The sequence below is a fragment of the Paralichthys olivaceus genome, chromosome 4, assembly GCF_024713975.1.
Source record: "Paralichthys olivaceus isolate ysfri-2021 chromosome 4, ASM2471397v2, whole genome shotgun sequence".
NCBI classification, from domain to species: Eukaryota; Metazoa; Chordata; class Actinopteri; order Pleuronectiformes; family Paralichthyidae; genus Paralichthys; species Paralichthys olivaceus.
Window position 1 is genome coordinate 23,953,744 of NC_091096.1, and position 27,475 is coordinate 23,981,218.

At 40.4% G+C, this 27,475-nt stretch overlaps 1 protein-coding gene across 2 annotated transcripts in view; it reads right to left on the reverse strand.

Moving 5' to 3' along the window:
• Positions 1-2,406: 2,406 nt before the first annotated feature.
• loxl2b (lysyl oxidase-like 2b) overlaps positions 2,407-27,475 on the reverse strand; it is a 40,066-nt gene continuing 14,997 nt past the window's right edge. Inside the window, exons 4-14 of one of the 2 annotated variants that reach the window (XM_020093549.2) lie at positions 24,736-24,947; positions 20,215-20,431; positions 16,624-16,807; positions 13,324-13,475; positions 13,060-13,227; positions 10,329-10,494; positions 9,621-9,861; positions 8,365-8,480; positions 7,548-7,684; positions 7,337-7,448; positions 2,407-6,084 (exon numbers count right to left, since the gene is read on the reverse strand). In XM_020093549.2, the coding sequence (XP_019949108.1) occupies positions 6,014-6,084; positions 7,337-7,448; positions 7,548-7,684; positions 8,365-8,480; positions 9,621-9,861; positions 10,329-10,494; positions 13,060-13,227; positions 13,324-13,475; positions 16,624-16,807; positions 20,215-20,431; positions 24,736-24,947 (1,776 nt within the window). In that variant the 3' untranslated portion in view covers positions 2,407-6,013. Of the gene's footprint in view, positions 6,085-7,336; positions 7,449-7,547; positions 7,685-8,364; positions 8,481-9,620; positions 9,862-10,328; positions 10,495-13,059; positions 13,228-13,323; positions 13,476-14,784; positions 14,807-16,623; positions 16,808-20,214; positions 20,432-24,735; positions 24,948-27,475 lie in introns of those variants that run through there. The other variant, XM_020093550.2, reaches the window with a different exon arrangement.

Sequence of the window (27,475 nt, forward strand, 5' to 3'; positions counted from 1 at the left end):
GAAACGGTTTAATTGGACTTTACTGTAAACATCCCTCCCCTGTGCCAGTGGGCTTTGAAATGGGATCTGTCTGTGGCTCATGGGGAAACAGAAGATTGCTCAGTATGAAGATGTACCACTAGCATTGTTTAGGTGAAGCAGCTTCGGCCCACAGCTGCATTTTCTCCCTGTGTTTGTGTGGGTTTTCTTCCACAGTGAAGTTACTCACATAGTTGCCGCTGAGCGTGTGTGTGTGTGTGTGTGTGTGTGTGTGTGTAGATTTGTTTGTAAGACCTGCGACTATAGAGGGTGCAGCCAAGTGGCAACCTATGGGTGCAGCTCCCTTCTACCACAATGCATCCTGGGATAGGCTCGAGCACTCCCTGACAGAGAAAGTGTTGATAAAAAGATTTATATTTCACAGTTCTACTACAGTACATGTTTCTGAACACAAGAGAGCAGTGTTGCACCATTTTGGAGTCCTGTTTGTTCCCGCCACAGGAAGTCATTTGCCATGGTAACCATCAAGGTCACGAAGGTCATTTGTATTTTACTTCCAGGACTTTCAGGACCAGAAGGAAATTTTAAATCACACTCACAAGTTTTTTTTTAACCAAAATTTTCCTCGATCCTCTTCCTCAATGATTCCAGAGCAGATTGGTGATCATCGTGTAGAGAAACACTGCCACAACATACTTTAAAGTACAGCTTTAAAAAAGGAGTTATAGTAAATAGATAGATAATAGATAGATATAGATAAAACATGGATCAAATATTCAAAATGAGTACAGTATGTTGAATTTCATGTGTTCACCCTTGTTCCTGGTGACCCATCTGGTGGAGAATTACAAAATCATGAACTTTACATCTGCATACTTTGTTGTTTGTAAGATTTGCAGTAAACATATTGAGTGTAAGTATGGTCATGCTGTTTAAGAACACTGTAATTCTTAAATAAAAGAGGTTGTATTTGCTCTCTGGTGGTAACACTGTTTGTGGTGCTCATGGATAAAAGTATAACATAAGTGAAGTTAATTTCATGTAATGAACTGTTACATTTGAGGACAAAGTGTAATACTTAAGTAACAGCAATAATCCAAAATCAGAACTCATACTTGTACTGCTCATTTTGATACTTCAATATGTGTATGTACACTTCTTCAACTATTGGTAACTAGATACAGTGTGTTGTTTCAGCCTGGAGCACTTTCATGTCTCCTGAGGAAGATCCGTACTGTCTGTACCTCTGTAAAATGATTTCTATGATTGTTGAAAATCTGCTGTCCTCAATCTGACAAAGCCGATTTAAAAATATCATTTTACAAGAACTTGTTTACTTGGATTCATGTTTGAAATTCACATCATGTTGAAATGATTTATTATGTGCTATGTGTTTTGGATTGTTAAAAAGAGTTCACGTCCTGTTTATTATGTATTTGCAGGATTCCTGTCCACGCTGCCATGTCAACCTCACTTGCGGTTTTTGTGGTAGGTCACAGGAAAACAATGGTTCCTAATAAACTAGAACATAATACAGCCAATATCCCTTTCAATAGAAGACAAAAGAAAATATTTCAAACTTTTATAGATTAAGGTTAAGACTTTTTAATACCTTCTGATGATTCTTTTTACAGAGTTAAATGCTTAAAGACTTTTCGTGATCTGCAGATACCCTGTAATTGTATGTTCCTATGCAAGCTGTGTTTGAACTATTCTATGCTGACTTTTATGTTTGCGCATGTGTCTGCATGCCAGCTTGTTTACGTGATAAGCTGCTTACATATTTTTTACTTGCTCAAGATGAGTCAGCTATTTCCCTGAAAACAAACAGAGCCATTGGCAGTCAGGCTTGGCTGTGCACTCTCTTCCATTTTCATTGTTTGGTAATGAAATACTGAAATGAAGCACATTTGGAGGAGAATGTTTATTTACAACCGTTCCGTGGTTTTATAGGAAATGTGAAAAACGTACGGCTTCACGGATCTCATGTGCATCATCTCACTTCTTGGGCGAGTATGACACAGACGGGGTTAAAAAATCACATCTGTTGCAATGTAAAAACTGATTGTTCCTCCTTCCCCAGGTAAACATATGTGGAGAAAAGGCTCATGGGAAATCCATTGCAACTTTTTTTTCCTCACAGAGGCTTAAGGGACTACAGCAGATGGTGGTGTGCTACAGTGAAGTCACAATGTATTTTAAGGAATTCCTCTGTGTTGCACTGCACAAATATTTTCATGTCATCTGATGGTATAAATGCAGTTTTCATGTATTTCATGTAAAGATATTAATCATCAACCTCTAATATCAGCAATCAGCTGTGAATTACAGCTCTCATAATAAACAACAGTCTGTCGGGGGATGTAAGTAATTACACACATGCACAATTAATTCATTCATTTGAAGAAGACCACTGAACAGCAAGGATTGGTTGCTCCGTAACTCTGACCTTTATTATATTTGGACACACAAAGCACATTACACTCAGTTCAAGTATACTGTTTGTATACTAACGTACTGCACCCTCAGAAAACAGAGGGCCAGTTTGATAGCACCATTATAAAAAGTACAATAAAATAGGATTCACGTACATTATTGTACAGTATTGTAATAATATTATATAAACCTAATCTGAATGACAGAAAGTTTTTTTAATTGTGGGAAAAAAAGAAGAAAAAAAAAGAATATCTGCAACTGTGAATGTCTAAACATAAAGAAATGCTGTTTGTCCTCTCTGTTGAGAAAAGATGGGAATCAGCTCTTCTAATTCCTTGTGAACAGATAAAGCACTGAGAGGAACTGGCTGACATCTTTACACTTCTTTAAAGGCCCGTCGCTGTAGCCCAGTCCTATGAGCCTCATGTGGAGCCAACACTGTGCAACGGTCAGGGAAAGACTTTGGACACACTACAATGACATAAAGCATAAATCAATGTGATATTAAAGATATCTTTATTGTTTTGGTTATAAGAAGTAAAATGGCTCTTTGGAGAAACAGCTTTCAAAGCCTCTGAATGGCCGTGCTCGTGTTGGTCACATGTTTCACAGCTGAGCTTCCACTGGCTTGTACACAAATAGGACAAGTAGCCTTTTCTTATTGGTGGTGTTGGAAAGTTTTACAACGTCCTGTAGCTGAAAGCATCTACCCTGCAGTGCTGGGTTCACCAGAAGAATCCATAAGATCAACCTACGAACGTTTGCTGACATGTTTCGAAATATTCAAGGCCATGAAAGTTCATTTTTTTATTCAATGGTAAGTTAATTTATGTTAATATGGTTTTTCTATGTCTGGGAAAATGTTTATATCTTTTCCTCATATCATTATACCATATTAGCATTTCACCACAAACAAGATAATGCAATAGATATGAAGAAAACAAATATTAGCATATCAGCAAGAGAGCATGAACATGGGTTGTTCAGAGTTTGTCTTCTTCTGTGTTGTGTCTCAGGCTGATTCCTCTGTAAGTCATGATAACAGTGAAACCGGGTCACATCAGAAACTGTTTTAGCAAAAATAATCTCACATCTTCATGAATTATTTGGTTTTATAAACTTGGTGACGATTACTCATATCTCCCACTGACTCTCTCTATTTTCCTGATTATTAATCCCTGCTTTTTACGTCCGTGTTTTGTCAATAAAAGAGGAAAGATAAAGCTTTTGCTGCTAGTAGACGGTCAGAAAAATCTTGTTAGCTTTGCCTGGGCAATTAAAGTTGAAATAAAGAGGTATTTGTGCCATTGACTCCTGTATTGAGACTGTGTGCAGACGATTCCTTTCCTGGAGCAATTCAAACTACAACAAACGCAGGTTAAATAAAAGCTAATAAGCTAAGACACTATCCGCCATTCTGTCCCTTCAAAGTTAAGGTCTGTCAAGACTGCTTGTTATCGGCTAACAGCCCAAATTCACTGGTCAAAATTCAATAATATTCACGTTATCTTCTATCTAGCAAATGAATCCACTAATTATTACATTTTGAATTGTTTGAAATCACAACCCAATTTGCTCTTTTTAATGCTGCTGTGACCACACCTCTATGTAGGTTACACTGCTATGTGAAGTCATTCTATACAAGCACAAGCCAATGCATAAGAAACAATAGAAGGGGATGTTGTTCACCTTTGTGAATTGTTCCTTTGTATCCCTTTGTGTGATATTTTGGTACAAATCTGCCATTTGCTCAGTCTAACTTCAGCATGAGTTCAACAATCAATTTATTTTGGGAAATTGCATTTCTGATGAGATTTTCCAAAATAAACCACAAAGGAAGAAAATGCTGTTTCAATGCTGTCGTTAAAGGCTTCAAGTCCGTTTGGCGTCTGGTTGGCTGAAGTGTGTTGTGTCCATGACATGTTTTAACACAGCTGGACACTATAAACTGTATGTATAAAGGCCTATATATATATATATATACGTTTTGCTGTAAACCTTCCCCTAGTGGCTACTTACATTATTACAATATGCAGTGAGGCGCACAACACGGAGGCAAATCAGTAAGCTTTAAAAATATTCTTTTAACAAAAATATCCTGAATATGGACATTTCAAACAGTAGTGAACAGGAGAAAAGAAACACAAAGTCCCATATTAGCTTAAAAAACAAACCATTGCTACATATCAGAAAGAGGAAATAGATATGAACATGTCAGAACAAGACATTGTCTGGAGGCAAATCTTGTGACAGGGAAGAGAAGAGACAGTGCTCCGAATCTGAATCACAACATTTGGCTTCTTTCTGTTTACAATATCTGGCAGCGCAGGTAAAAATGTAAATCTCTTTGCTCACATACTTTTGTTCTTGGATGAATTGAGAGCTTCTCCCGACTCACACCACCTCCCCACAAACATCTGCTCATTGAAATGTTTGAACTGCACACTCTATGCACGGACTCCAGTCTGGTCCATGTACTTGGCAAAGCAGATCAGCGATAAATGTCTACAACTGTTTAAACAAATACTTTGGGGCACTTAAAGGTTCAGTGTGTAAGATTTAGGTGAAAAGGATCTATTGACAGAAATCTAATATAAAATAATGATGATAATGGTGATGTTTTTACAACTGTGTTTCATCTCAATTGTATAAATTGTTATTTTCTTTACCCTTGAATGGGCCTTTTATATTTAAATACTTTATATTTAACATGGCGGGTCCTCTACGGAGGTCGCCATGTTTTTTTTTACAGTTGTCGAAACTAGACAAACTTTTTTATGACAACTGAAGTTCACCAAAGGTTCTCTCTCATGTTTAGAAGGGGAGGGTGAGGTGAGGGGTATTCAGCTGCAACATGCAAATTCACCAGCAGATGTCACTAAATTCTACACACTGAACCTTTAACATTTTAGCCTTGCTCTTACAGCTGGAAAAGGCAGCACTTGCAGCTGGTGATGAGCGGGGCTATTAGCTTATTTCAGGACTTACATTTGCCTCAGTTTAATATGCACAGACAAAATGTAAAATTGTGCCCTTTATCTTAGTAACTGACATGCAGAGGAAACATAACCTCACTGTATATTGACATCAGAGTGTACAAGGCACTGTTGAAGTGGAAGAAAACTGCATTTATTTCCTACGCTGTTGTTATCGATGATCCCTCTCAGGCAACATGACACAGACATCCAAACTCTCCAAGGTGATCTCTGAACAAAGAAACTGCTGCACGTCAGTGCTGCACTTAAATAGCTGCCACTTCCCAGCAGGTTTATTTCAATCGCTCATTCCAAAAAAACAACACAGGGTACATAGAGAGCTTCTTGAAGTTAACCAGGGAGGGTGGAAGTGTTAGCGTGGTTGCACCTGCCTTTGTTTTGACAGCAGGGGGAATCAAATATTCTTTCTACTGGTAGAAAAAATAAAGGGTGGAGGGCCAAAGAAAGCTGCTGCCACGAGGATGAAGGGAAAAGATGATTGGAGCAGGACAGGGCGAGCAGGAGGGAGCCACCGCTGATGGAGATGCAGAGTGTTTGCTGGCTTCACGTGGTTTCCCTTGCTGGAGGGAACGGCCGGTCACCTCCTTTCCTCTGATTTGTCTTTACCTGTGGGTCACCTGGTTATTGAGGAGGCCTGGGAACGTCTGTTCTGTTTCAGTGCTTAATGAGCCACCTATAGCAGAGCAGCAGAGACACAGAGTCACCACCACACACACTATGTCCTCGTTTCACATCTGATAGCAGCTTCCATTGTACATACAGTGATACAGGGAGAGCCCACACATGCTTTCATTCAGCAGAATAAATAAATTGAATCCAGAAATCATGTCTCATTTTGGTTGCAGTTGTGCCTATTACTGTAAATATTGAAATACTACACTATTGTATTCGGATAAAATTGAGCTGAATAATAAAAATAAACCACGTCTTTAAATCTTTATTTGCAAATCGTGTATAGCAGAGGCTGGGATCATTATCCCATCCTCCATAACTATTTCAAGATGACCAAAGTCCCATACGATAATTGGATTTCCTAAAAATAGATAATAAAATTATTCGATTTATTACAACTAATAATAACTACATCATTAAGATCAGTCAAGAAAAGCAGCAGAACAGATCAGACTAACTGCAGAGTGGAATAATGAAGCTCAGAGGATCTTTAGTGGAATGGATTGATATGAGTGTTCATAAGAATTGTGCAATATAATGAAGTAATGTTACAACTGAGAGATTTTAAGGTTTTCTGCAAACCTCTGATACATGTGAGAACATGCTTATTATACATTTTTGGTCAGGACATAAATGTTAATAGGATTTGGGTTTATTTGATTTTTCCTTTTATTCCTAGTAGTTGTATTTACATTTCATCTGCTAAAATAGTTGTGATGATTTGGGAACGCAGCGAAAACAATCTGATGAGGCAAAAAACCTCATCTGATCACATGCTAAATCCAAGTGAGTGCACCCCAATCATTTAAAAACGATCCCTGCGTGCGCACAACGAGGATTAGTAAGGTAGGTCAAAGTTAAAACAGGATGAGAGTCTAAACTACTTTTGCATTTGTTTACAGATTTGACAGTTTCACCATCAGTCGTCATTTTCTCTGACTATTTGTGTGTCTTGCACTGTTTGACTTCTTTGTAATAATGTCAGCAGGTTCTCAGATCTCAGCTATTAAACTGGACAGTTCAATGTAATTTTCACTGAGAGGAATCAAGGCCAAAACTAATCTTCATTTATTCCAAAGTTACATTTCAAGATAAACTACTGATATATATTGGGGTGTTGTGTGTGTTTTTTCAGAGCATTTGTATATTTAATGAAAATTCACTCTGGTGACCTGCAGTGCAACAGCAGAACAAGGCCAACTCTTCATTCATGAGCACAATAAACAATCCTCTGAATCATTGCGAGGTCTTACCGTTGTGGCAGCTGTACATCCACACACGGTGGCCGTCATATCGACATCTGCATTTCATGATGTTATTGCTGTAGTCTGACTCTGGCACTTCATAGTTTGGATTGATTACTATCTGTGAGAGATGAATGAGTCAAATATGAATGTGTGAGGCCAGTACAACCAGAGTGTGGATCATTTCGCTCTTTAGTCAGAGGAACACAGGAAACATTACCTGGAAAATGTAATCTCCAGGTTTGATGTCAGTTATGTCGATCCACTGGCAGTCGATATCGTGCCTGTAGGTGTCCCAGCAGCCCACAGTGATGCCCTGCTCGCCAAAGTTAGCACATTCGTACCTCTTTTCAATCCCTGCAAAGAGACATTTCAAAATAAAAGACGGCATTGAAGAATTAAAACTGCAATCATTTCTAAAGATGACAGTAATTTGGGGGATTTTGACCAATTGCAAGCAGCACAATATGCTGCAAATTTAATAATGAAATATTTCATTTATATATTATAATCACAATCAATACAGTTGTTATGGTGAAAATGGCAGCAAAGAGCTCATTTATTCACCCTGCAGACTATGTGCTTAGGGGCAGCTGATGAATATGAAAGCAATATTTACTCTCCTTTTACCTCTGCTTTGGTCTCCACCAACTTCTATCAAAGTTATCTGACTCTTTAGCAGTTGTACGTAGAGGGACCTTTAGCTACTAGTTACTAACCGTGCCTGACATATGGTGCAGAGCAGGTAGAGCTCAGTTCATCAGTTTGTTTTCGAGGAAAATAGCTAAAAAGCTTGATGTGAGCAAACAGATAAGCTTTGGGCCAGAAAAACCAAAACAAAGAGCTGAAAGATGCTAAAAAAAAAGCTCCTTAGGTCTGAGTGGAACAGCAGACCACAGTGATAATTATCTGTTGGATAACGATTACAAGTTAAGAAATGAATAAAATAAAGAAATGTGTTGATGCAGCTTTAAAAGCCCATTTTTGTGGCTAGGTGTTTGTGCCACATTTCCCCAGGAATCAGTGGTGACCCTCACCTTCATCACACTCCGAGTCCTCCAGGCAAAAACTTGCTTTGTGTCCTTCAGCCACTTTGGTTCCATTGAGGCTGAACAGGTCGTAGAGTGTAAACACCTCCATGCTGTGATAATGCCTACAAACACGGGAAGACAGAGTTTATCAAGAACTTGTTATTGACTGCAGCTCTAATCTCTGCTGAGAGGCACCTGTGACGCACAACACTTCTTTAAATGGTCTGTTCTCTCTAGTTCTGCCTGTCAGAGGTGCCAGAGGTTTGACGTGTGAAACCTGGAAGCTGTGTGAAGCTGAGAGCAATCAACGGTTCCTGCAGCCAACACAGGAACCACAAAAATGTGGGCCTGGCTGTGTTTGCAGCGGCATTAGCTTGAACACGACACGGTCAATTACAGGGCAGCAGAATGTATGGAGGGGAAAACTGCTCCAGAAACACGTCATAATGTAGACACAGCCCTCTCTCTTATTTTCCTACCTATTTTTCCTAATTCTTGTATTATCAACCAATATTGTTCAAAAACCAGTCTCTTGATGATCAAGTTCAAACTCAGTGATTTATATGAAATAAAAAAAACTGCTGTGTGTGACAGCAGGGCTTTTCTTTTCTGTGCTGCCAATATTACACAGTCTGAATGTCTTTAACAAACCCCCTTCTTTAAACGCTCTATGTCTCTTGGTGGTTTTACTTCCTGTCTTTGTCTCCCTCTCTTGTGATTGTCTGCGCTGCCCTGACGTGTTTCATCTGTGTCCTATTATCCTATCCAATCCTATTAGTGTGTAAAAGCTCGCTTCAGATGGAACGCAAGAGCTTGTGGTCACAATGAGGGAAGTTGTGTGTTTGGTTTTCAAGTGGTTATGAGAACGCCGCTGCTTGGGTACATATATCTAAAGAACTTTTGTTCTCTAGAAGCCAATTTAGAAACCTGGAAGTCAGGTGAAGTAATGGTGAAAAGGTTAGACTATCAAGATTATCAACATTTTCCTCAGACAAATAATAAAATTGTGAAGAAAAATTTGACAAAACAGAAGCTGCCATAGCTTCGAAGATTTCTGAAACTGTCGGCATACAGCGTTCATCCCTCCCAGTAATCTTCTGCTCAGCTTCCCAGTGTTACCATGAGTTTACTGACGCTTCTGTTCTCATGTGTTCCTCTTAAGTGTTTCTTAAGTTGTATTCACTGTTTCTGGTAAATGAAGAAAGACTGTGCTGCTGTGGGGTTATCATATCAGAAATCTCCCTGTACTCTGCGACACCGACCTGTGACAGTCGTGCCACACCCAGGAGTTTCTGTTGGCTTTGGGCCTGAAGTCCGACTGGCCGTTATTGTGGATCTGGGAGGAGAAGCGCAGCAGGCGGCGGTAGGAGTTGGCCGGGGCCGTGCTGGAGACGGAGGCCAGGCAGTTCTCCTCATACGCGCACTGAAGCATGAACATGGGCCTGTCCTCCATGTAGGTGGTCTGCTCCACCACCTGAGGGTTCAACACCAGGTCAGGAGCCGCTGCGGAACAGAAGATCAAATGAAAAATATACCACACAGAGAAAAACACAGTTAGAAAAACAGGGAAATGGCTTTTATTGGCCACCAAAAAAGCTCTGTCACTTGAGCAGTTTCTGCTCGTGATTCAGGAGGGATTTTTCAGCAATGCAAATGTTTTTCTTTCTAAGATAGAATTTCTCCAATGGCAGAAATAATTGAATATGTTCGTGTGAATGTTAAGCTACTGTTATTGAATGTTGAAGGCTCAAATCAGAGTATAATTAAAAGTGGAAAAATAATTTAACAGGTCTTCGTTCAGTCATTTGTTACCATACAGCGTTGAGGATCTTACATGGGGCCAGAGACAATCTCTCCCATGACTTCTCAGCACAACCATTCACCTACATTAGGTTCTACAGGTCTGAAACCACTTTTCTATTTCACATGAACACATAACACAACATCCAGAAGGAGTTTGCAAGTCTTACTTTCAGAACAGGAGACTCCGGCAGCATTGCGTCCCCCTCCTTTCGGGCAGCTGAGGTGGGGTCCGTGGTGCAGGCACTGGGACAGAGACATCTCGGTGCCGGAGCAGCGAACGCCACTCATCGCCACAGCGTCTGCACTCACCTCCCCCGGCCAATACCACGTCTCCTGTTGGAGAAAGCAGGACCCTCAGTTCATCACTGACATGTCATCCCTGATATAATGCACTCTGAATGATCCCAGTCTGTAAACAATGTAGAGGAGAATCAGATTGATATTCTCACTGATAATACTCCTCACAGCGAGAATGTACGGTTATCTTTAATATCATAACTTGGATATAACTATGATCCACTTCAGATATGATAAAGATCCTTCAGTGATCAGAGCTAATCAAGATATTAGTTATAATTTGAAGTGATGGAGGATTTTACTCAACAGTAGGCCTGCAGTGAAACCTTGTTTAAGCACCATCACCAAAAACATTCTTCTTATAACTATACTATATAACAATACTTTTTCTGGCAACAACTTTATTTGTTTTACATAAATGGTAATTCCAATAACTAAAATACTCCTTTATGAGTAAAATAAAATTTTTAAATTGTATTGTCACTAGAATGAACTTTCTGGTAACAAAAGAAAATGTTTTTACAATGCAAACAGGCCTTTTGGTTGTCTTTTATATCATATATCATATAACTGGATGGCATATTATTAAAGCATTAACTCTGACATTCTTTATGAACTACTTGGTAGTTTCACCAGGAAAAAGACATCATATTAGTTTACATATGGGCCGATCATAGATGAGAATTAATGAAGATCTGTTCAGCAACTAACTAAATCTTAATCCTCCATAAATGTGTAGAATGTTTCACTGTGGAGATGTCAAGATAACATTTTGCTCTGTTTTGATGAGAGAATATAAATGTTGAACCATTAAATGTTGCGAGGGAAGGCCATTCTCCACAGTGACCACTAGATGGAGCTCCTTATCCTTCTAAGAGACTTGTGACTTAAGTAATGGTGTAATGATGACGTTCATCAAACACAGTATTACACAAATAAGACTTTTTATTTGCATGCGTGACTATAAAGAATGTAATGACCTGGCATATATACTCTTTATACATAATGAGGAGAGCGGCTGTGCAACTTGGTGATGTTATGAGCTGCCACATAAAGAAATGAGCCTCAACTATCTTTATACAATGTCCACTCACAAAGCTCTTCACTCCACAGCTCTGTAAACATCAGCCTCTTGGCACTGAGCCCCCCATCAGCCACTTTTACTGTTATCAAGGTGCAGTTTAAACTCAGTTGAGACACCGACTTCCTCCTTGTTAAGACGAGAGGGGCTCTTCATCTTCGGCAGCGGTAAACAGTCATCAGCTTTTAATAACAGAGAGCTGTTTGTTGCTCTTAGCAACCACATACACAGAGAAACACAGGACAGTGAGTCTGTGTGAAAGTATACGGCTGAGTATTTAATTAATTAATTTTCTAAAGTCAATTAAAGTAACATTAACATTTTTCATTGGAATTTTACCTTATTAGTTCTAATGTTCATGAAAAGTGTTTTCAAGCCTTAATTTAGTTACGTCTCATTTTAATATCTTGCCCTGTATTACCTAGAAAAAGATCATTGTTACAATAGGTGTGTCTGTGACAGTGCCACTAAGACTGATTCATGTTCATTAATATGTCATTTAAACATCTCAATTTGTATTGTTTTTCAAATAATTGCATGAACATGGATTGAACTCTTCTTTTCTGTCACAGCTTGTTTTTCAGGGTTGAAAACATGCAGCTTCAAATGCACTGAAAACGTGAATGTTCACTCTCATTAAAATTCTTTGCCGTCTTCTTGCACCTAAATCAATGTTCCATTCATTACTTTCACAGGCAGGCGAGTAGAGAGTGGAAGGCTGTTGACTGCAGTGTTTTTAAAAAAGAGCCTCACTTGACTCCTGGATGGAAACTCCTAAACTGCACAGGAAAGTGATGCAAACACCTGAGTGTGGCCACTTGGACAGCGAAAGGGAAAAAACCAGACATTTTGTGACACTGCCCTTCAACTCCCTGTAGACCTTTATCTACACCAAAGATCCAAGCTCACTGGCTGTGAACCAAAACAGACGACTAACTGATGCTGAGGCAGTTTGAAGTATGAAAGGAAAAAAGGAAGTTGAGCTTGACCAAAGAAGGAGGGCAGAGGAAAAGAGAGAATATGAGAACAAACTGATGTAGATCAAATCAGGAGAAGCCTCTGAAATGAAAGACGGGATGTGGCAGGTTTATTTTTACACCACGTCCACTGCTCAGCCCTACACACTATGTTTAGGAACTTGGAGTTTGGGTTTTTCTTGGCTTGACTGGGGTCATTTGAGAGCGGCTGGCAGACAGTGGAGACCCTGTGGATGCAGAGTTAAGACAGAGAGCGGCTCTCTCACTCCGACTCCACACACTGGCAGATGGACGTCTACAGTCCAGACTGCACAGGAGCAAGTTTGACGGTTTCTTTTTCTTTGTGCTTTTTACTTCTCCAATCCACAGCAGTCACCAAACTCACATCTGATGTCATTCGCAGTAACATATGAACCTTATACATTTATAAGGAATTTTAATAAAATAAAATTAATATCAGAGAATAATAAAATATAAAATAATGTGATAAGGGGGTGACACAAGAGGGTGATATCCACCCAAACGGAGCAACATGACTCGTACCTGGAAAGCGTTGCTGGCGAAACCCAGGCCCAGCTGTCTGCACACCACCATGGCCTCCATGGTTCCCCAGCCTTCACTGCACACAGTCCCCCACACCAGAGAGCCGTTTCTCTCCACCATCACCTCCACACGGCCCTCATAGGGGTTACGACCTCCGCTCAGACGCAGCTGCAGCCATGAGAGATTTGGTGTATTTGTTAGTCGAGTCCATGCAGGCTCAGTTGGAGTATACTCATGTTTGATGCAAACCAAGCTGAGACTGACCTGCTCCTGGAAGCCCATAGCAGGGATGTTACATCTGACGGCTGCATCCTCCTCGTGGCTGCAGCCCAGAGCCTCCTTGTTGAAGAAACACTCTGTGATGGATTTCTCAAACCCTGAGCACACCACCTCGTTCATGTGCACCGGGCCCATGCCTGGAAAACACACACAAAATAAGCTGTTTTCAAGAGATGGTTTGAGTTTCTTTCTTTCTTTCTTTCTTTCTTTGTTTCCCATTGAAACTGAGAAGACAAAACAAGAGATACTGGATAAATGTATGTGTTGAGTCTGACAGCTCTGATATCAAATCAAAAATGTAATATTAAATGAAAATAAAACTTAATTTGAGGATATTTAGGAAAATGCTTTTATTCTTTGACAGTTACATGAGAGTACCGATCCCCCTTTCATGTCTGTAAGTAATGATGCATTCACAAGCTGCTAGGATGGTTTCGCTTCCACAGTTGGGAAGCAGTTCTTCCAACTTTGGTGTTTTCATGTGCTTTTGGATTTAAATGTGGAAACAACATGAACGCTATAAAGAAGTGTGTGATGTATGACTTTGTCCCAGTTCATTTCCTGAAACCACTGACTTCTTATCAACATTAGAGCTAATTAAAAACTCTTCCAACTAATCTCGGCCACTCTCATATTACAAAATAAATGTTAGCAAAATAATGATATGCAATATATGAATACGCACCATTAATGAATTTGCCATCAACAAAACTTGAAGCGATTATATTGCAGTTGAGATTTATTCTGTCACATTTTTCCGACACCACGAGTGCACTATAAAAATATAGCCTAGCAGCAAGTTACCTGAGATATATGCTAATATCTTTAGCTTTTTATTCTCCACACGTGCAGGACAGTGACATTAATGTTCTCATATATTTTTCAGCAAGAAAACAAATCGGTGTATTCCCAGAATATAGAGTTACTATAAAGTATCAGATTTTTTTTTGTAATATTTCCATCAGGCCTGTTTTTCTGCATGAGGATACAGAGAGCCACTGATGAGAAATCATGATGGAAAACGATTCCGGAGAAGGAACATTTTCCATGTCTCATATCACTGGAATGAGCAGCACCGTACAGCACGTCCCTGTTATGAAGAGCAAAACAACTTTTTACGTGGAAGCTCTGCTGACAGGTGAGCTCAGGCTTTCAAACACCGTATATCACAGGGGAATCTGCTGAGCGTGTCATTCAGAGAGAGGGTCAGTGGCACATTTTAGTTGGGGTGGGGGTCCCAGCTTCCAAACCCACTTTCCCTGCTGTAAAACTCTCTAGCAGTGATACAGCAAGGGATATAACCACACTGGTGCAGTCTGGGTTGTCGTCAGAGGAGACTATAAAGTGAGGCTGCTCAATTAGAAAAATAACTCGACAATAAAAGGAGTGTGTCTTATCGTAGGCTGTTTCCAAACCATCAGTAAGAACAAACTTTATCTTACGAACCAGTCAAACCATTTACTGTTCAGCAACATCTTATTCAGTCACACATAAACCACCAACATAAACTCTTGCTCAGTGCTCCCTTCCCCTAGTGTGTCGAGGCAGCTCCACTGCTGCCTTTTCAAGCATGAGGCTCAATCAGCTAACAGCTCTCACCTGCGCTGACTGATCCTCAGTGGTGCAGGTGCAGGTGCTCTCCCAGCCCCTTCACCTCCACATACACATTTCAAAATAAGATACATGCACATCTTAAACCTAGTCTGTAAAAACCCTCATTTGACTATTAAACGCCTTTGTTTAAATTAAATTAAATAACCATATATTTTATGTTTTGTTTATGAAATGAAACTTGAATCAACGAAATGTACGAGGCCCAGCTCTGGCTGTCTCAATCATTCTAACTCCTACTACACCAGTGTCACACGTAGCCACAGTCTAAACATACAGACCACCACGTGGCCAAATGAGAATGCAGTTTTAATGTTGAATAAAAACTTCCCCCACGACCAATTCAATCCAAACAAGCCGTGCAGCATCCGAGCAGAATAATGTGCTAGAGGTTTATGTTTTCAGTACAAACATGTTTCTCCACAGGCTCTGTCCACAGCCCCGCTGAGCCTCGACTCTCTGTTCCCTCTTTCAGTGCACTGACCAAATTCAAAACGTAATTCACAGGAGTTTTCATACTTCCTCACAGAGAGATGTCTGAGTTGATATCAGCTCAGGGATGGATTCCCATCCTCACTGACCTGCACAAAGTAACTAATCCTGTTCACTGAGCTAAATCAGCTCGGTGAGTTCATCATCCCCTGCTCAGTGGCACAAAGGGCTGATGGGAGGAGGACAAGCTTAACGGAGAGAACTGCTGCATGAAATGCTTGGTTTGGCTACACAGTCCTAACCTTCCATCACGTGTCATGTATACAGTTTACATGGGAGCAGTGGCATGGGATTGTTTCATGTCCATGTTGTCCATTTTCACATCCAAATAACATCTGTCCTGAGGGATCCGATCACACTTTGACAGCATTAAGTACGTGCATCAGCACTAAAATGTGTCCTGAATGTGTCTCCTGTGACCACTTGTGGTCGGATCTCACTTCCCCCGCTCTATATGCAAATAAACCGCTCTGTGAAGACCAAATACTATTGTTTTTACCCAGTTTACAGATGCGTCAGATGTGTGTTTGTGCGTCGGCGCAAGCAAGAGAGAGAGAGAAAGAGAGGGAGCAGAGTCAGGAGGGGCTGAATGAATGAATAAATGAATGTGCTCAGGTATGAAGAAAGATTTGATCAATTTATAAAAAAGCATCAATAATTATATAGTAATCAATGCTGATATTGTGAGGATGAAATCAAAATAAGGTCATTGAGAAGTTTACATTTAAACTGTAGTCAGAGGACGTCACATGAGGTCCATCATATGTGGCCCAGCCGGGATCACACAGTGAAAAGAACGTGGCCACATGTGTCCCAGACCACCTCCTAATGTCGTCTGAATGATCTGATCACTCAATCAGGACGGATGTTAATACAAGGTCTCAACAGGGTCTGTTCGTGTTTCTTCAAGTTTTCTAAACACGAGCGCTCTGCTGAAATTTCATGTCTTCATTCTTTGCTGATCGGTTGCATTATGCAGCTAATTATCACAGGAGAAGTGGGCTTGTGGTGGAGTTGGAGGGGGCATGAGAGAAGCACTGTATCCTGGATTGCAGGCTTGTTTTTGTGCATTCATTCAAAGCTCTTAAAAATTCCTAAAATGTGCAGTTAGAAGAGGCTGGAAACAAAGACTCTCTCACTTCTCTGGCATGAATAAAACCATAAAACATAAAACCACCGCACCTTGTCCCAGGCGGCCTCCAGACAGAGCCTCCTTGGCCGTACCGAAGCCCAGCTCTCGACACACCACGGTGGCAGACAGCAGGTTCCAGTTATCATCACATATGGTGCCCCACTCTTCGTTTTTCAACACCTCCACGCGGCCCTCGCCTACGATGGCCCCACCACGAAGACGAACCAGCACTTGCTGAAGAGGTCAAAAAATAGAGACACCGTTAAAAACTGAAACGTTCAAATCCTCAAACCACATATTCAAGTTATTCTGGTCTTTTCCTAAATGACAGACTCAGCTGAACATTTGGAACGTCTACTTTTCCCTCTGAAGAGGGAGCTGAGGCAGCAGGCTGGGTGGCTTCATGTTTATAGAACATGCCATTAATGTGGTTCTCCCATTAACTGTTTAGACAAACTGGAAATGTTTAATTTTACTAGTAAACACATTAATAGCACAGTTTTATCTGACTTGCTACTATTTGTATTCACAGCGTAAAACCCAGACGTCTTAATGTGTGGCCTCTGGAACAAACCAGCACTCCCACTGTCCACCTCCTCATCTTCCATGTAGTGGTAGCAACATGACAAACCTAATTTCATCACACACCACGGCATGTGACATAATCCTACAAAACAATTCACTTTGATACTTTATCAGTCATTTTTTGCTGATTCTAACTTCGCAGATGAGAGAATTTTGTTGCATTTCTGGATCGTATTTGTAAGATTTAATAAAACCTAGTATAATTGAAATTATGTTATTACTCAAAAGCACTTTCTAATCCTGATTTTGGAAACATGTAAATAATGTTTTACCTTCTTTATGGAATAAACATCCTGATAAACTTGAGGAATGTAAAAAAATAATGAGCCAATATGATCTGAAGCATAGATTGTATTGAATGTATCGTAAGCGTACATACTCACAGAATATGTGATGTCTGATACAGACTGTAGGTTGTTTTATCAGACATGCTTTTTCCAAATGGTTAAGTAATAAAATGCTTTGAGTCAGACGGTCTGAGTGTGGTGGGAGATTTGTGGGACGTGATGTCAAGCACGGAGCTCAGCTGTGGAACGTGACAGAGAGCAGGAAGGCTCCTGCATCAGCACTGAACATGGATGGAGTCACGGAGACAGATATTCATTTTCAGTTTAATGGTTCCCTCACGAAGACAACTATTTTTTTCCTTTTCTTTCTTTTTTGTCAAAACCTAGTTTCCTGTCTTTTCAGTGTGCTTTGAGAAAAACTCCTTCTACCCACAGGTGAGGTCAGAGGTCAAGATTCAGGAGCAGAATTGAACTCCTCTCCCTGGAGATGATGGTGAATCATCATTATTATTGCACACACACACAGCACATGACGAAATATGTGAAAACCCAACCGCTACACCCATGGATGACTGTTCACGAGCTTCTTCAGCTTCCAGGGTTTTCTCCCCAGACTTTGGAGCTTGGCTGCAAGGATTTCCTCCCAGTCAGCCATGAGAACCTTTTAGTGAAAGATGAATGTAGGTTTTGGTGACAAGACCTGGCTCACATGTGTCGCTCGTGTTCATCCCATTTCATATAATTTCAAATCAAATCAAATCAAATGTAAAAGGTAATGGAAGGTCACAAGGACAAGCCTGTGCAGGTCGGGCAGGTTCTTCGCCAAACTGGGAAAACCATGTTTTCACTGTTGTTTCAAATATTATGCATCAGTTAGTAAAGATGAAAGATGTTTCTTACCCAAACAAGGACAAATATTACCAGTGCGACTTAAAGGGATAGTTCACCGAAAATAATAATATAAATTCATCGTCTACTCACCACTGTGACGATGGAGGGGTGGGTGAAGTGTTTGAGTCCACAAAACAATCTTGTATCATGGGTAAACAGTGTATCAGCCACAGGGACCTTTTCTCAGATGTAATAATACAGAAACGACACAGCATGCCTCCATACTGCTCCTGTGGCGTCATCCAAGTGTCCACAAGCCCCGACATTCGAATTCGACTCGAAACGGCCTCATTTACACCAAGTTTCACTCGTTCACATCGATATGTCCACTAACAATGCCACTTCCAGTCGCTAAAAACATGGTGTAAATAACACGGTTTAGAGTCAAAAGGAATGTTGGGGATCGCGGACACTTGGAAAACATAACACGAGCAGTATGGAGGCACGTTGTGGTTTCTTTCTATTGCTTTAGTCGATAATGAGTAGATAATGAGTGAATTTTCATTTTTCGGTGAACTATCCCTTTGAGTTGAGAAATAAAGAAAGGATGATGCAAGATGAATTGTTATCGCCTGACCCACATACCAAAAGAACACAAAAATACATTAATGTTGAAATACTTTTGGCCACAAGTGATTTTTTACATGCAAAATAGCTGTCAGGCTAAGGTAACAAAAAACCAAAACAAATCTTTAAGAGGAAATCTCCTCGGCTGCCACTTCTGCAAGATGAATACATTTTGGCAAACAGGACGATGAGGGGAGGAAAGAACGAGAATATTTTCCATCCTGGCATTTCAGATCCAAGTGGAGCATTTAAAAAAAACAGTCAGCGTCTGTGATTTAGCACTTTTACAATTCCATCTGAAATATCAACTATCAACCACACAGCGCTGGACAAAGTTTAAGTGAACTCATCTAAAGTATGCGCAGTGTAAATGTGTAATAAAACTCATGATTCGGTTTCACTGACTCTGGACCTCTTGGTTTCCTGGTCACGGACATTTGCGGAGAGGAAAAGTTAGCTGTTGTCTGGAGACACATGTTGACTGTCCCAAGAATGTCCCCACATCATGTCATCGGCGACAACCCAGAGATGATAAATCATTTAGCGGAAAAACATCCGGAGCGGCTACAGCTGCAGTTTACAGAGTGACGCTGTGTTCTGAACACCAGTGTCTGGATGTCTCGGTAAAACATTTAAGCCTCCACCCTCGACATCAGAGCCAGTGAACTGAAGTGAACCGCTGCAGTCATTTCCTGTATCAGCGTTGTTTATCATTTCGGTCTACTGACAGAGTTCATAGACAAGTGTGTCAAAGACTGGGCAGTACCGTGCAGAATTTCTGTTCATGTCTGTGTAAATTATCGACTGTATATAAAGATCAATGACATTAGAGCTCCCAAAAATGAAGCCAACACCTCTGAGTAGCTCACACTGATAGACATTTAAGTGTTTTTGTTTGGTTCTAATTAGTTATTTAATGGTAAAGAAATAGTCGTGATTGACAGCTCAGTCTGATTCACATGTGTGCATCATTAGACTTTGGCTCTAAATGTCGTAGACACTGCAAAATGGCAGCAGCTGTATGTGGGATATTTCCCTTTTGTTCAGCGAGAGGAAGCAGAGACGCATCGTCCACCTTTATTTACAGTCTATGGTTTAAGTAATAAATAATATAATAACAAAAAGACCCACATTTCATTATGACAGCATAATAACAACAAACAATTCAAATGTGTAAAATCCAGCTTCAGAATATTATAAATGATAATGACATTAAGAAAATAAAATAAAAATAAATGAAGGTCTTTATTGAAGATATATTTCTTGTCAGTTGTCTAACACAGAGTGAGTCATTTCCATTAAGGATTTTACCTCTTGTTTGAAGGCCTTCCTGAATCCCGTCATGGACGCCGGTGCGAAGGCTCTGCCGGGCACGCAGCTCACCACCACAGGCAACCCATCCGCACAGGAGTCGTTGGACTTCAGCGTCGTAGCCCGGCCCAGTTTACAGTTGGACAAATGGGCTTCGTTGCCAGTGCAGTTGACCGCAAAGTCCCAGTATGTGGGTTTTCTCCTGCGAGCAAACATTCTGGACAGAGGGAGGAGAGAGAGAGGAGATGAATTGACTCTCTGTGGGACAAGAGGTCTTTTACTTTCAATTAGGCTTATTAAATCGATCACTCGATCAATCAAATTTTACAAATCACAATTTGTCTCATAGGGCTTAACAAGGTGAGACATCCTCTGTTCTTAACCCACAACAGGAGTGAGGAATAACTACCAAAATAAGAATAAACCTAGAGACCTCAGAGGGATACCTCTTCCAGACAAAGGTACATCAACAAAATAACAGTATTTACAACACTGATTAGAAGAAACTGATTTCAGCATAATGGACAAGTGTGTCAATGTTTTAAGTATTTATTTATAAGAAAATGTCTGAAAGAGACGAAGGAGCAGCAAAGACAATTGAAATGGAGGAGCTATTGTGAGCATTGTGTGAGTAAGCATATTGTTGTAATCATATAGTCCATGATCAGCCATCATGATCCATCACCAGCAGACAAGTAGAGGATTTTCAGCAGTAAAAATGTTACGACAGAGATCAAACACATTCTCTTCCGCTCTACAGAGGAGCAGTAACTGCAGACTTTCTGCAGGGTTCAACAAGTTCAATGTAGGCCTTTTTAAGACCATAATGAATCAAATGTAAGACCTACATCAGGTTCAAAAGATATGAAAAAATATCCCAGAATTACTTCCACTTCCCCAGAATTGAAGATAAAGTGAAGTAGCATAGTAGAGAATAAATCTCATGAGGCTGCGTTATCTCGCAAACTTCAGGCAGAGACAGTAGGTATCCACAATCTTTCTCATGGCCAAGCCGAGTGAGATCAATTCTGACCAGGGTGTTTATAGACCATCAGTTATCTGTGCCATTGTTCTTCTTTGTAGTTTTATTACAGCATGCTAAAATCTAGGTAAGGAGGCTACTACAACACACGGACGTTACAAAATGTGCATGCCACAAAAAAATGTTTCAGGAACCACATGTAAGAAGTGTTAAATGAACATTAAAATAAAATCAAGACTAACCTGAGTGTATGGAAGACCTAAATTTAAGCATGGGCCCAAAGTTCAGATGATTGAATGTTAAGACTGTTTAAGACTTTTTAAGTCTGCACAGAAACCCTGTGATTGATTTGGTTTGGTTAACGGTTGGGTTAACTCCGTCCAGCTCATCCCTGCTTTCAGCTGAAACCTTGACGAAAAAAGTTCTGATAAACTGAATGTAAGCTCACCGTCAGCACACTGAAGACACACAGACATAGACAGAGCAGAAGATCTATAGGTATATGACTCCAAATGAAGGTTAATGTTTCTGAATGTTTCAGCCTACTGAGTGTGTATACAGGGAGCTGTTTACTTTAGCATCGCAGCTTGTTAGGCTTCATGTTACACCTATATGATGTTCAGCTAGTAGGTCTGCGCTCATAATGCTGCTTTAAAAACAAAGTGTTTTATCTATAATTAAGTTTTAATAATTCATGCTAATTACAAGTCTTCATCTCAGAGAAACTCATGAGTGATTTCATTAACTTGAGCCTGCAGTTGAATTTGCTCACTTCTGGAATGCCAGTGAATCAACTTATAATTGATACATTCATCAAGATTCAAGCTGGAATTATTAGTCTAATATCAGACTGTATCTTGACACCATGAACCAAGATCTATGCTAATTACATTAGCATATTGTGTAATTAATACCAAAAGGAAAAGGTTGGCGCTTGAATCAAACAGGTTTAATGACACTGCCTTGATGCTAATATCCTGCTGTCTAATTATTACTGAGCCCATATTATGTATTTAATAAGGCTTGTCTGCAGATCGGCATGTCACAGACTTGTGTCTCATGTCTGAGGTGTGCGTGAAAAAAGGGATTAAAGCGTGGACAGAGGCAGCATTAGTTTGTCATTTGGGGGCTGGCGAGTAGGAAGCTGCAGACTGGGAGCCGTCCAAGGCTAATGATCTGAGTCAGCCAGAAGACTCTGCTACCTCCTCTGCAATCTGCACAGAGCTGTGATGCCTATCAGCATTGTTCACATGGAGCGGTGTCTGAATAAACTGGTGCTGAGGCTGTGAACGTTGACCTGTGCCAACTTCTGTTAAAAAACCCAGCTTTGATCAACTTGAGCATCATGTGTAACAGTCATTTTACATATATGTCAATTCATGTACTTTGTCAGGGGTCACAGCATCTACAAATTGTTTCATACATGTACTGATTGTGTTGTAACCTAACCCTAATGAACATCTGTGGCCCTGAAGCACCTTTGTCAAGTCTGAGGACATAACTCAAGCAACATTCCTGAAGTCATCTTGGGCTTGGATACTGCACATTTATAACAGAGAGCCTTGGCTACAATCTCTGGTCTGAGAGTTGAGAAGACAGAAATATATACCAGGCACTTAAAAGTTTGACAAAAGACACAAAAAAGCAGGGTAGCAGTGCTGACCCTTGACCCATGGATTTTGGGGGTCGGCTTGTTTGCTGTGTTACTTGAGATAGACTAGTGCAGTGCCTGTTGTAAACCTGCCTGTTTGGAATGGGCTGTTTGCTTGGACTGTGGTGATGCTGCTTGCAGCTTTTCTTTCTGAAACTCTAAAAGTGACCTGCAGTAATTGAGCCGCGGCAAGAAAAGACCTGCCACAGGTCAGTTCACAGAACCCAGAGGCCACTGCTGCCGCTGCTGAGCGCAGGCCGCCTGTTCATTCAAAGCTTTTTAATATTGTACACATCACGGTTCCAAATCACACCAAATTCAACACTGCACTTTTTTGGGCCTTAAACAAAACACCTTAAACAATTATTGCAGCAGATACAGATATCAGAGCACATTTTGCAGACTGCATGTTACAGTCTTTCATGTACAGTCTTATCTTTAGTCTTTTGGGCAGTTGCCTTTGCACCAGCAACATAAGGGCCCTATTAAAATCTGCATAATGCAATACAAACAAACAAGTAAGGCACTGCAGTAAAGTAATGATAGAAGCAATTTCAGAAGACGACCATGAGACAAATATAATGTTAAAAAACTATGTTTTAGACTTAATCTTGATCAGAAAATAACCTGGTTTTGTTATTGGAGCTTCAGAGAAGTTCTGAGAAGTTGCCTGCTGATGATCAGTAAATCCATCTAAAATAGCATTTGGCTGATTGTGCCGCATTAGTTCTGTTAACTGGGCACCAAGAAATGGGCAGAGCTATCAAACTGAGAAATGAACAAACGAGCCTGAGAGAGACCGGAGCTTCCTGTAAAACCACGCTGCATATTTCATTGGTTAAAGCTGGAGTGGGCTGACGAGAAGATGTAAAGTTAAGGAGCTGCCTCTCTCTGCTGTGGTTACCTAAAGCAGAGGAAACATTCAGCTCAGGCTTAACATTTAATTCAAGGATTACTGGAGCACTGGAGGTTTCATGGAGTGCCGCCATTAACCTGTGGCCATTTGGCGGCAGTCATCTTCATGTAAGCAAGATTTAGATCTCTCAGCGGTCACTTGCACATTACCACAGCTTTGTGGAATGCACCGATGTTGTACAAACAGGAGTCAGGGCTTGATGTCAAACATGTAATCCACACATTGGAAGTCTCATGATTCTGGGTTATTCAGTGTATTTTAACACTTTAATCTAAATCCATTTTAAGTAGTCGTCTTGGTAATACAATTCAAGTGTTGACCTTTTCCCCTTTTTTGAATTTTATAACCTTAGTTTTTACAGATTCATTACTGTGTTGGGTAGAGGCTATAGAGACACCATATTTTTAGGGTTCAGTTCTATATATTTTAGCAAGTTTTTAAAAATGTGTATCTTTTAACTGAAAGACGAGAGATAAATTGTTGATACATATATTCCAAGTTCATATTCATGCAACATCTTAACAGTTCAAATTGTATGTTGATGGCAGTAGAGCCATAATATGTTCATTTACAAGTGTAAAAGTTACACTGACATGAGGTCAACAAGCAGAAAACGGCTCCATGTTTACTTGAGGTGTAGAACAATTAAATCAATTTCAAATTTGGAAAAGGCGTTGTGAAAACACAGCACCAGATGGAGGTATTAAATCTTGCATCATGACTTTAGACTGAGGCCAGAGTTGGGGAGCAGTGTTACCTAAATTTGTGGTCAATGTGTTGCTTTGACGGAGCCAGATTTCACCATTATCCAACAAAACAACTGGTTACAGCGTTCAGCTGTTGCTCACATTCTTACTAGGATAGTATCATGAATTTCTGTTGAATTTCTGTTCAAGTGGCCACTAGTGAATGAGGCTCAAAATCCCCCTCTCCTCTTTGAATTACCCACACATACCACGGTGGAACACTTACTTGTAAACTCTGGCGTTGTACTTCCTCTCCCCGGGGAAGCCAAACATGCCACAGATGACTCTGCTGTTAAACTGGGTCCACTCATTGTTACAGATCTGCTTCCATTTGCCGCCATCCTTCACCTCCACGTAGCCTTCTGTTACAGGGATACGCTTGCGGTACGACGACAGGATCGGTCGTATGCGGGCATCCTCTACTTGAATATCAAGGTTCTGTGGATGATATTTAGAGAAATGTGCATGTTGGTAAAAAAAAAAGCAATCGCAGAAGTAGAAATAGAAAGCAAAATATTTTCTGTGACAAGTATGTCCTAGTGGTTCTGTGAAAATCATTGCCTAACATATTTTTAAAATGGTTTGAAAAAGCTGCCACAGACATTCATTAGGGTTAGGGTTCGACATAATCGATACACTTCTACAACACTTTTCAGATGCTGTGACCCTGACAAGACCTGACAGACCTCTGAAATCTGATGTGATGTAAACTCGCTATACATCACATCTGCACAGCACTTCCTGTGTTACATAATATGTAATCAGAGATGTTGAAACCCCCACCCCTCCTCCCCAGTCCAGTATGTAACACAGCAGCTCAGCTCTCTGCACGCTGCCTGTAAATCTTCTCCAGATTGCTCAAACACTTTTACACTAAATCCCCTTCTAACGCTAATCACTGTGACACGGCTGCCCTGTACCTGTCTTTGGCGTTAAAAGCAACAGGTATCGAAGTGTTTCAAGTGTTATATGTGAAGCACATTTTAGCGTGCTGTTGGAAAGCAGTCCATAAAGATAAAAATGCACGAACAGCAGAGTGAGCACACGTGCAGCACAAGATTACCAAAAGAGCTTTTCTTTCCAACCGCTGCACGTCGTCCACATCAACATCGGCACCAGGCACAAGCAGTACAGGCCTTGGACAATTATGCAAGACTTAGACAGACCACAAAACTTTCCATTCATTAACATAGACTATTCTAAGTGATAAATAATGACTTGCTTAAAACAGTATTAGGGTTTTTTTTATCTGTTGGGACTGATACCTGGAAGTACAAACAGGAACACAGCAGGGACACTTAATTAAAACCAAAGATATTCCAGTAGAAGGTCTTTACAAACAGTTTAGCTGCTCAAAACAGAGGAGGACAGTGGTGAGCCATGTTTGACCCTAGCAAAAAGAACAAGAGTGTGTAGGAGCATTGAATTTATTGAGAAAGATGGAGACTGACTTTTGTGAGCTTATCTGGCCACTGAGGAGACATGGAGTTGACCAATCAGAGTTGTTGCAGGCGGCATCAGCCAAACACTGTAGTTTGTGGTTTTATTTCTAGGTAGGTATATAGGAAACGCTCTGTATTTACATAGAGCTTTTCAAGTCTTGATGACCACTCAGAGCACTTTACTGTACAGTTTTGTCTCCACCCATTCACACACACATTCATACAGTGCATCTGTGTGCAGCACTTTCTCTATCATACATCAGTCATGCACTGCTCTTTGTGGTTCAGCAATTTGGGGATCAGTATTTTACCAAAGGACACTTCTGCATGTAGAATAGGGGATCGATTTTCTGACATTCTGGTTAGCGGACAACCCACTCTACCTCCTGAGCCACAGCCGGCTTTTGCGCATATTACTGTTCACGGCTACGCTCAACCTATTCTTCACCAACTGAGTAAATTGGCCTTCAGTCAATAACATTATTGGTGCACTGTATGGTTTGCATACTCCCACAAACAAATGCAACCATGGATATTTTTTAAATGCTTTGTAAAGACATTAAACTGCATAAATCCATATTTTTTTATCACATTGGATGACTATGTTTCATGTAAAAAGTTAACTGCAGTACTCCTTAGGTGTATGGAGTTTCTTTTTTAACATTTCTCATTATTTGGTTTTACAACAAACAAAACGTTGGGGAACACAGGGAAACAGGAAGCAGGTGTTTCACTCAGAAAGTGGAGGAGAGCAAAATGGAGGTAAAAGGTGGATGAATATCAGATTAAACTAGTCAAGTGGCTGAAAACACTAATACATAATGATCTCCTTGTATCCTGTTTGCTGGATGTACAAAGACAAATATTTACCAACAAGTTTAGCATAAAAACTTTATAAAGTATAAAGTCTAAACCACTAGTACCGCTGCTGCCAAGACTTAAATTGTGTCCTAACCCTGCTCCAGAGTTGACAGCGACTATAGCAGCTCAACATGGAAAGTCATGACGACAGCCTGCTCTCTGTTTTCAAGGACCTCTATCCATCACCTTCCCTTACTCCTGTACATTCAACAGATGAATCAGACAGAATGGGTCCCTGGCAGGATCTATAGTCATGTGGTGGGAGGTAAAAATTCCAGAAAGTATTATTGTTGGACGCAGAATGAGCAAACACCCCAGAGTGCAGGATGATTCATCAAAATGTTGAAAACATTTAAAGGAAGAGGGAAGACAGACATTTAGATGTTTTTTTTTTTTTTTTTTTACATATGTAATGAATTACCAATTGACACAGAGACAAAGGATTAACACAGAGAAAATGTAGTTTTCATTTCATGGGGCCTTCAAGTGGGCCCCTGTTCTCCTGTGGGCCTCTGAAGTACTCAGGGTATCCCCTTACATCCTGTCGCACACGTTTTCTATAGCTACTGTACATATGTAGCCTGTGTTATGTTTGCATCACACTGCTGGAGACACAGAGGATTTTGGGGTCTATGTTCTGATTCTAATGACGTATGTTTAACC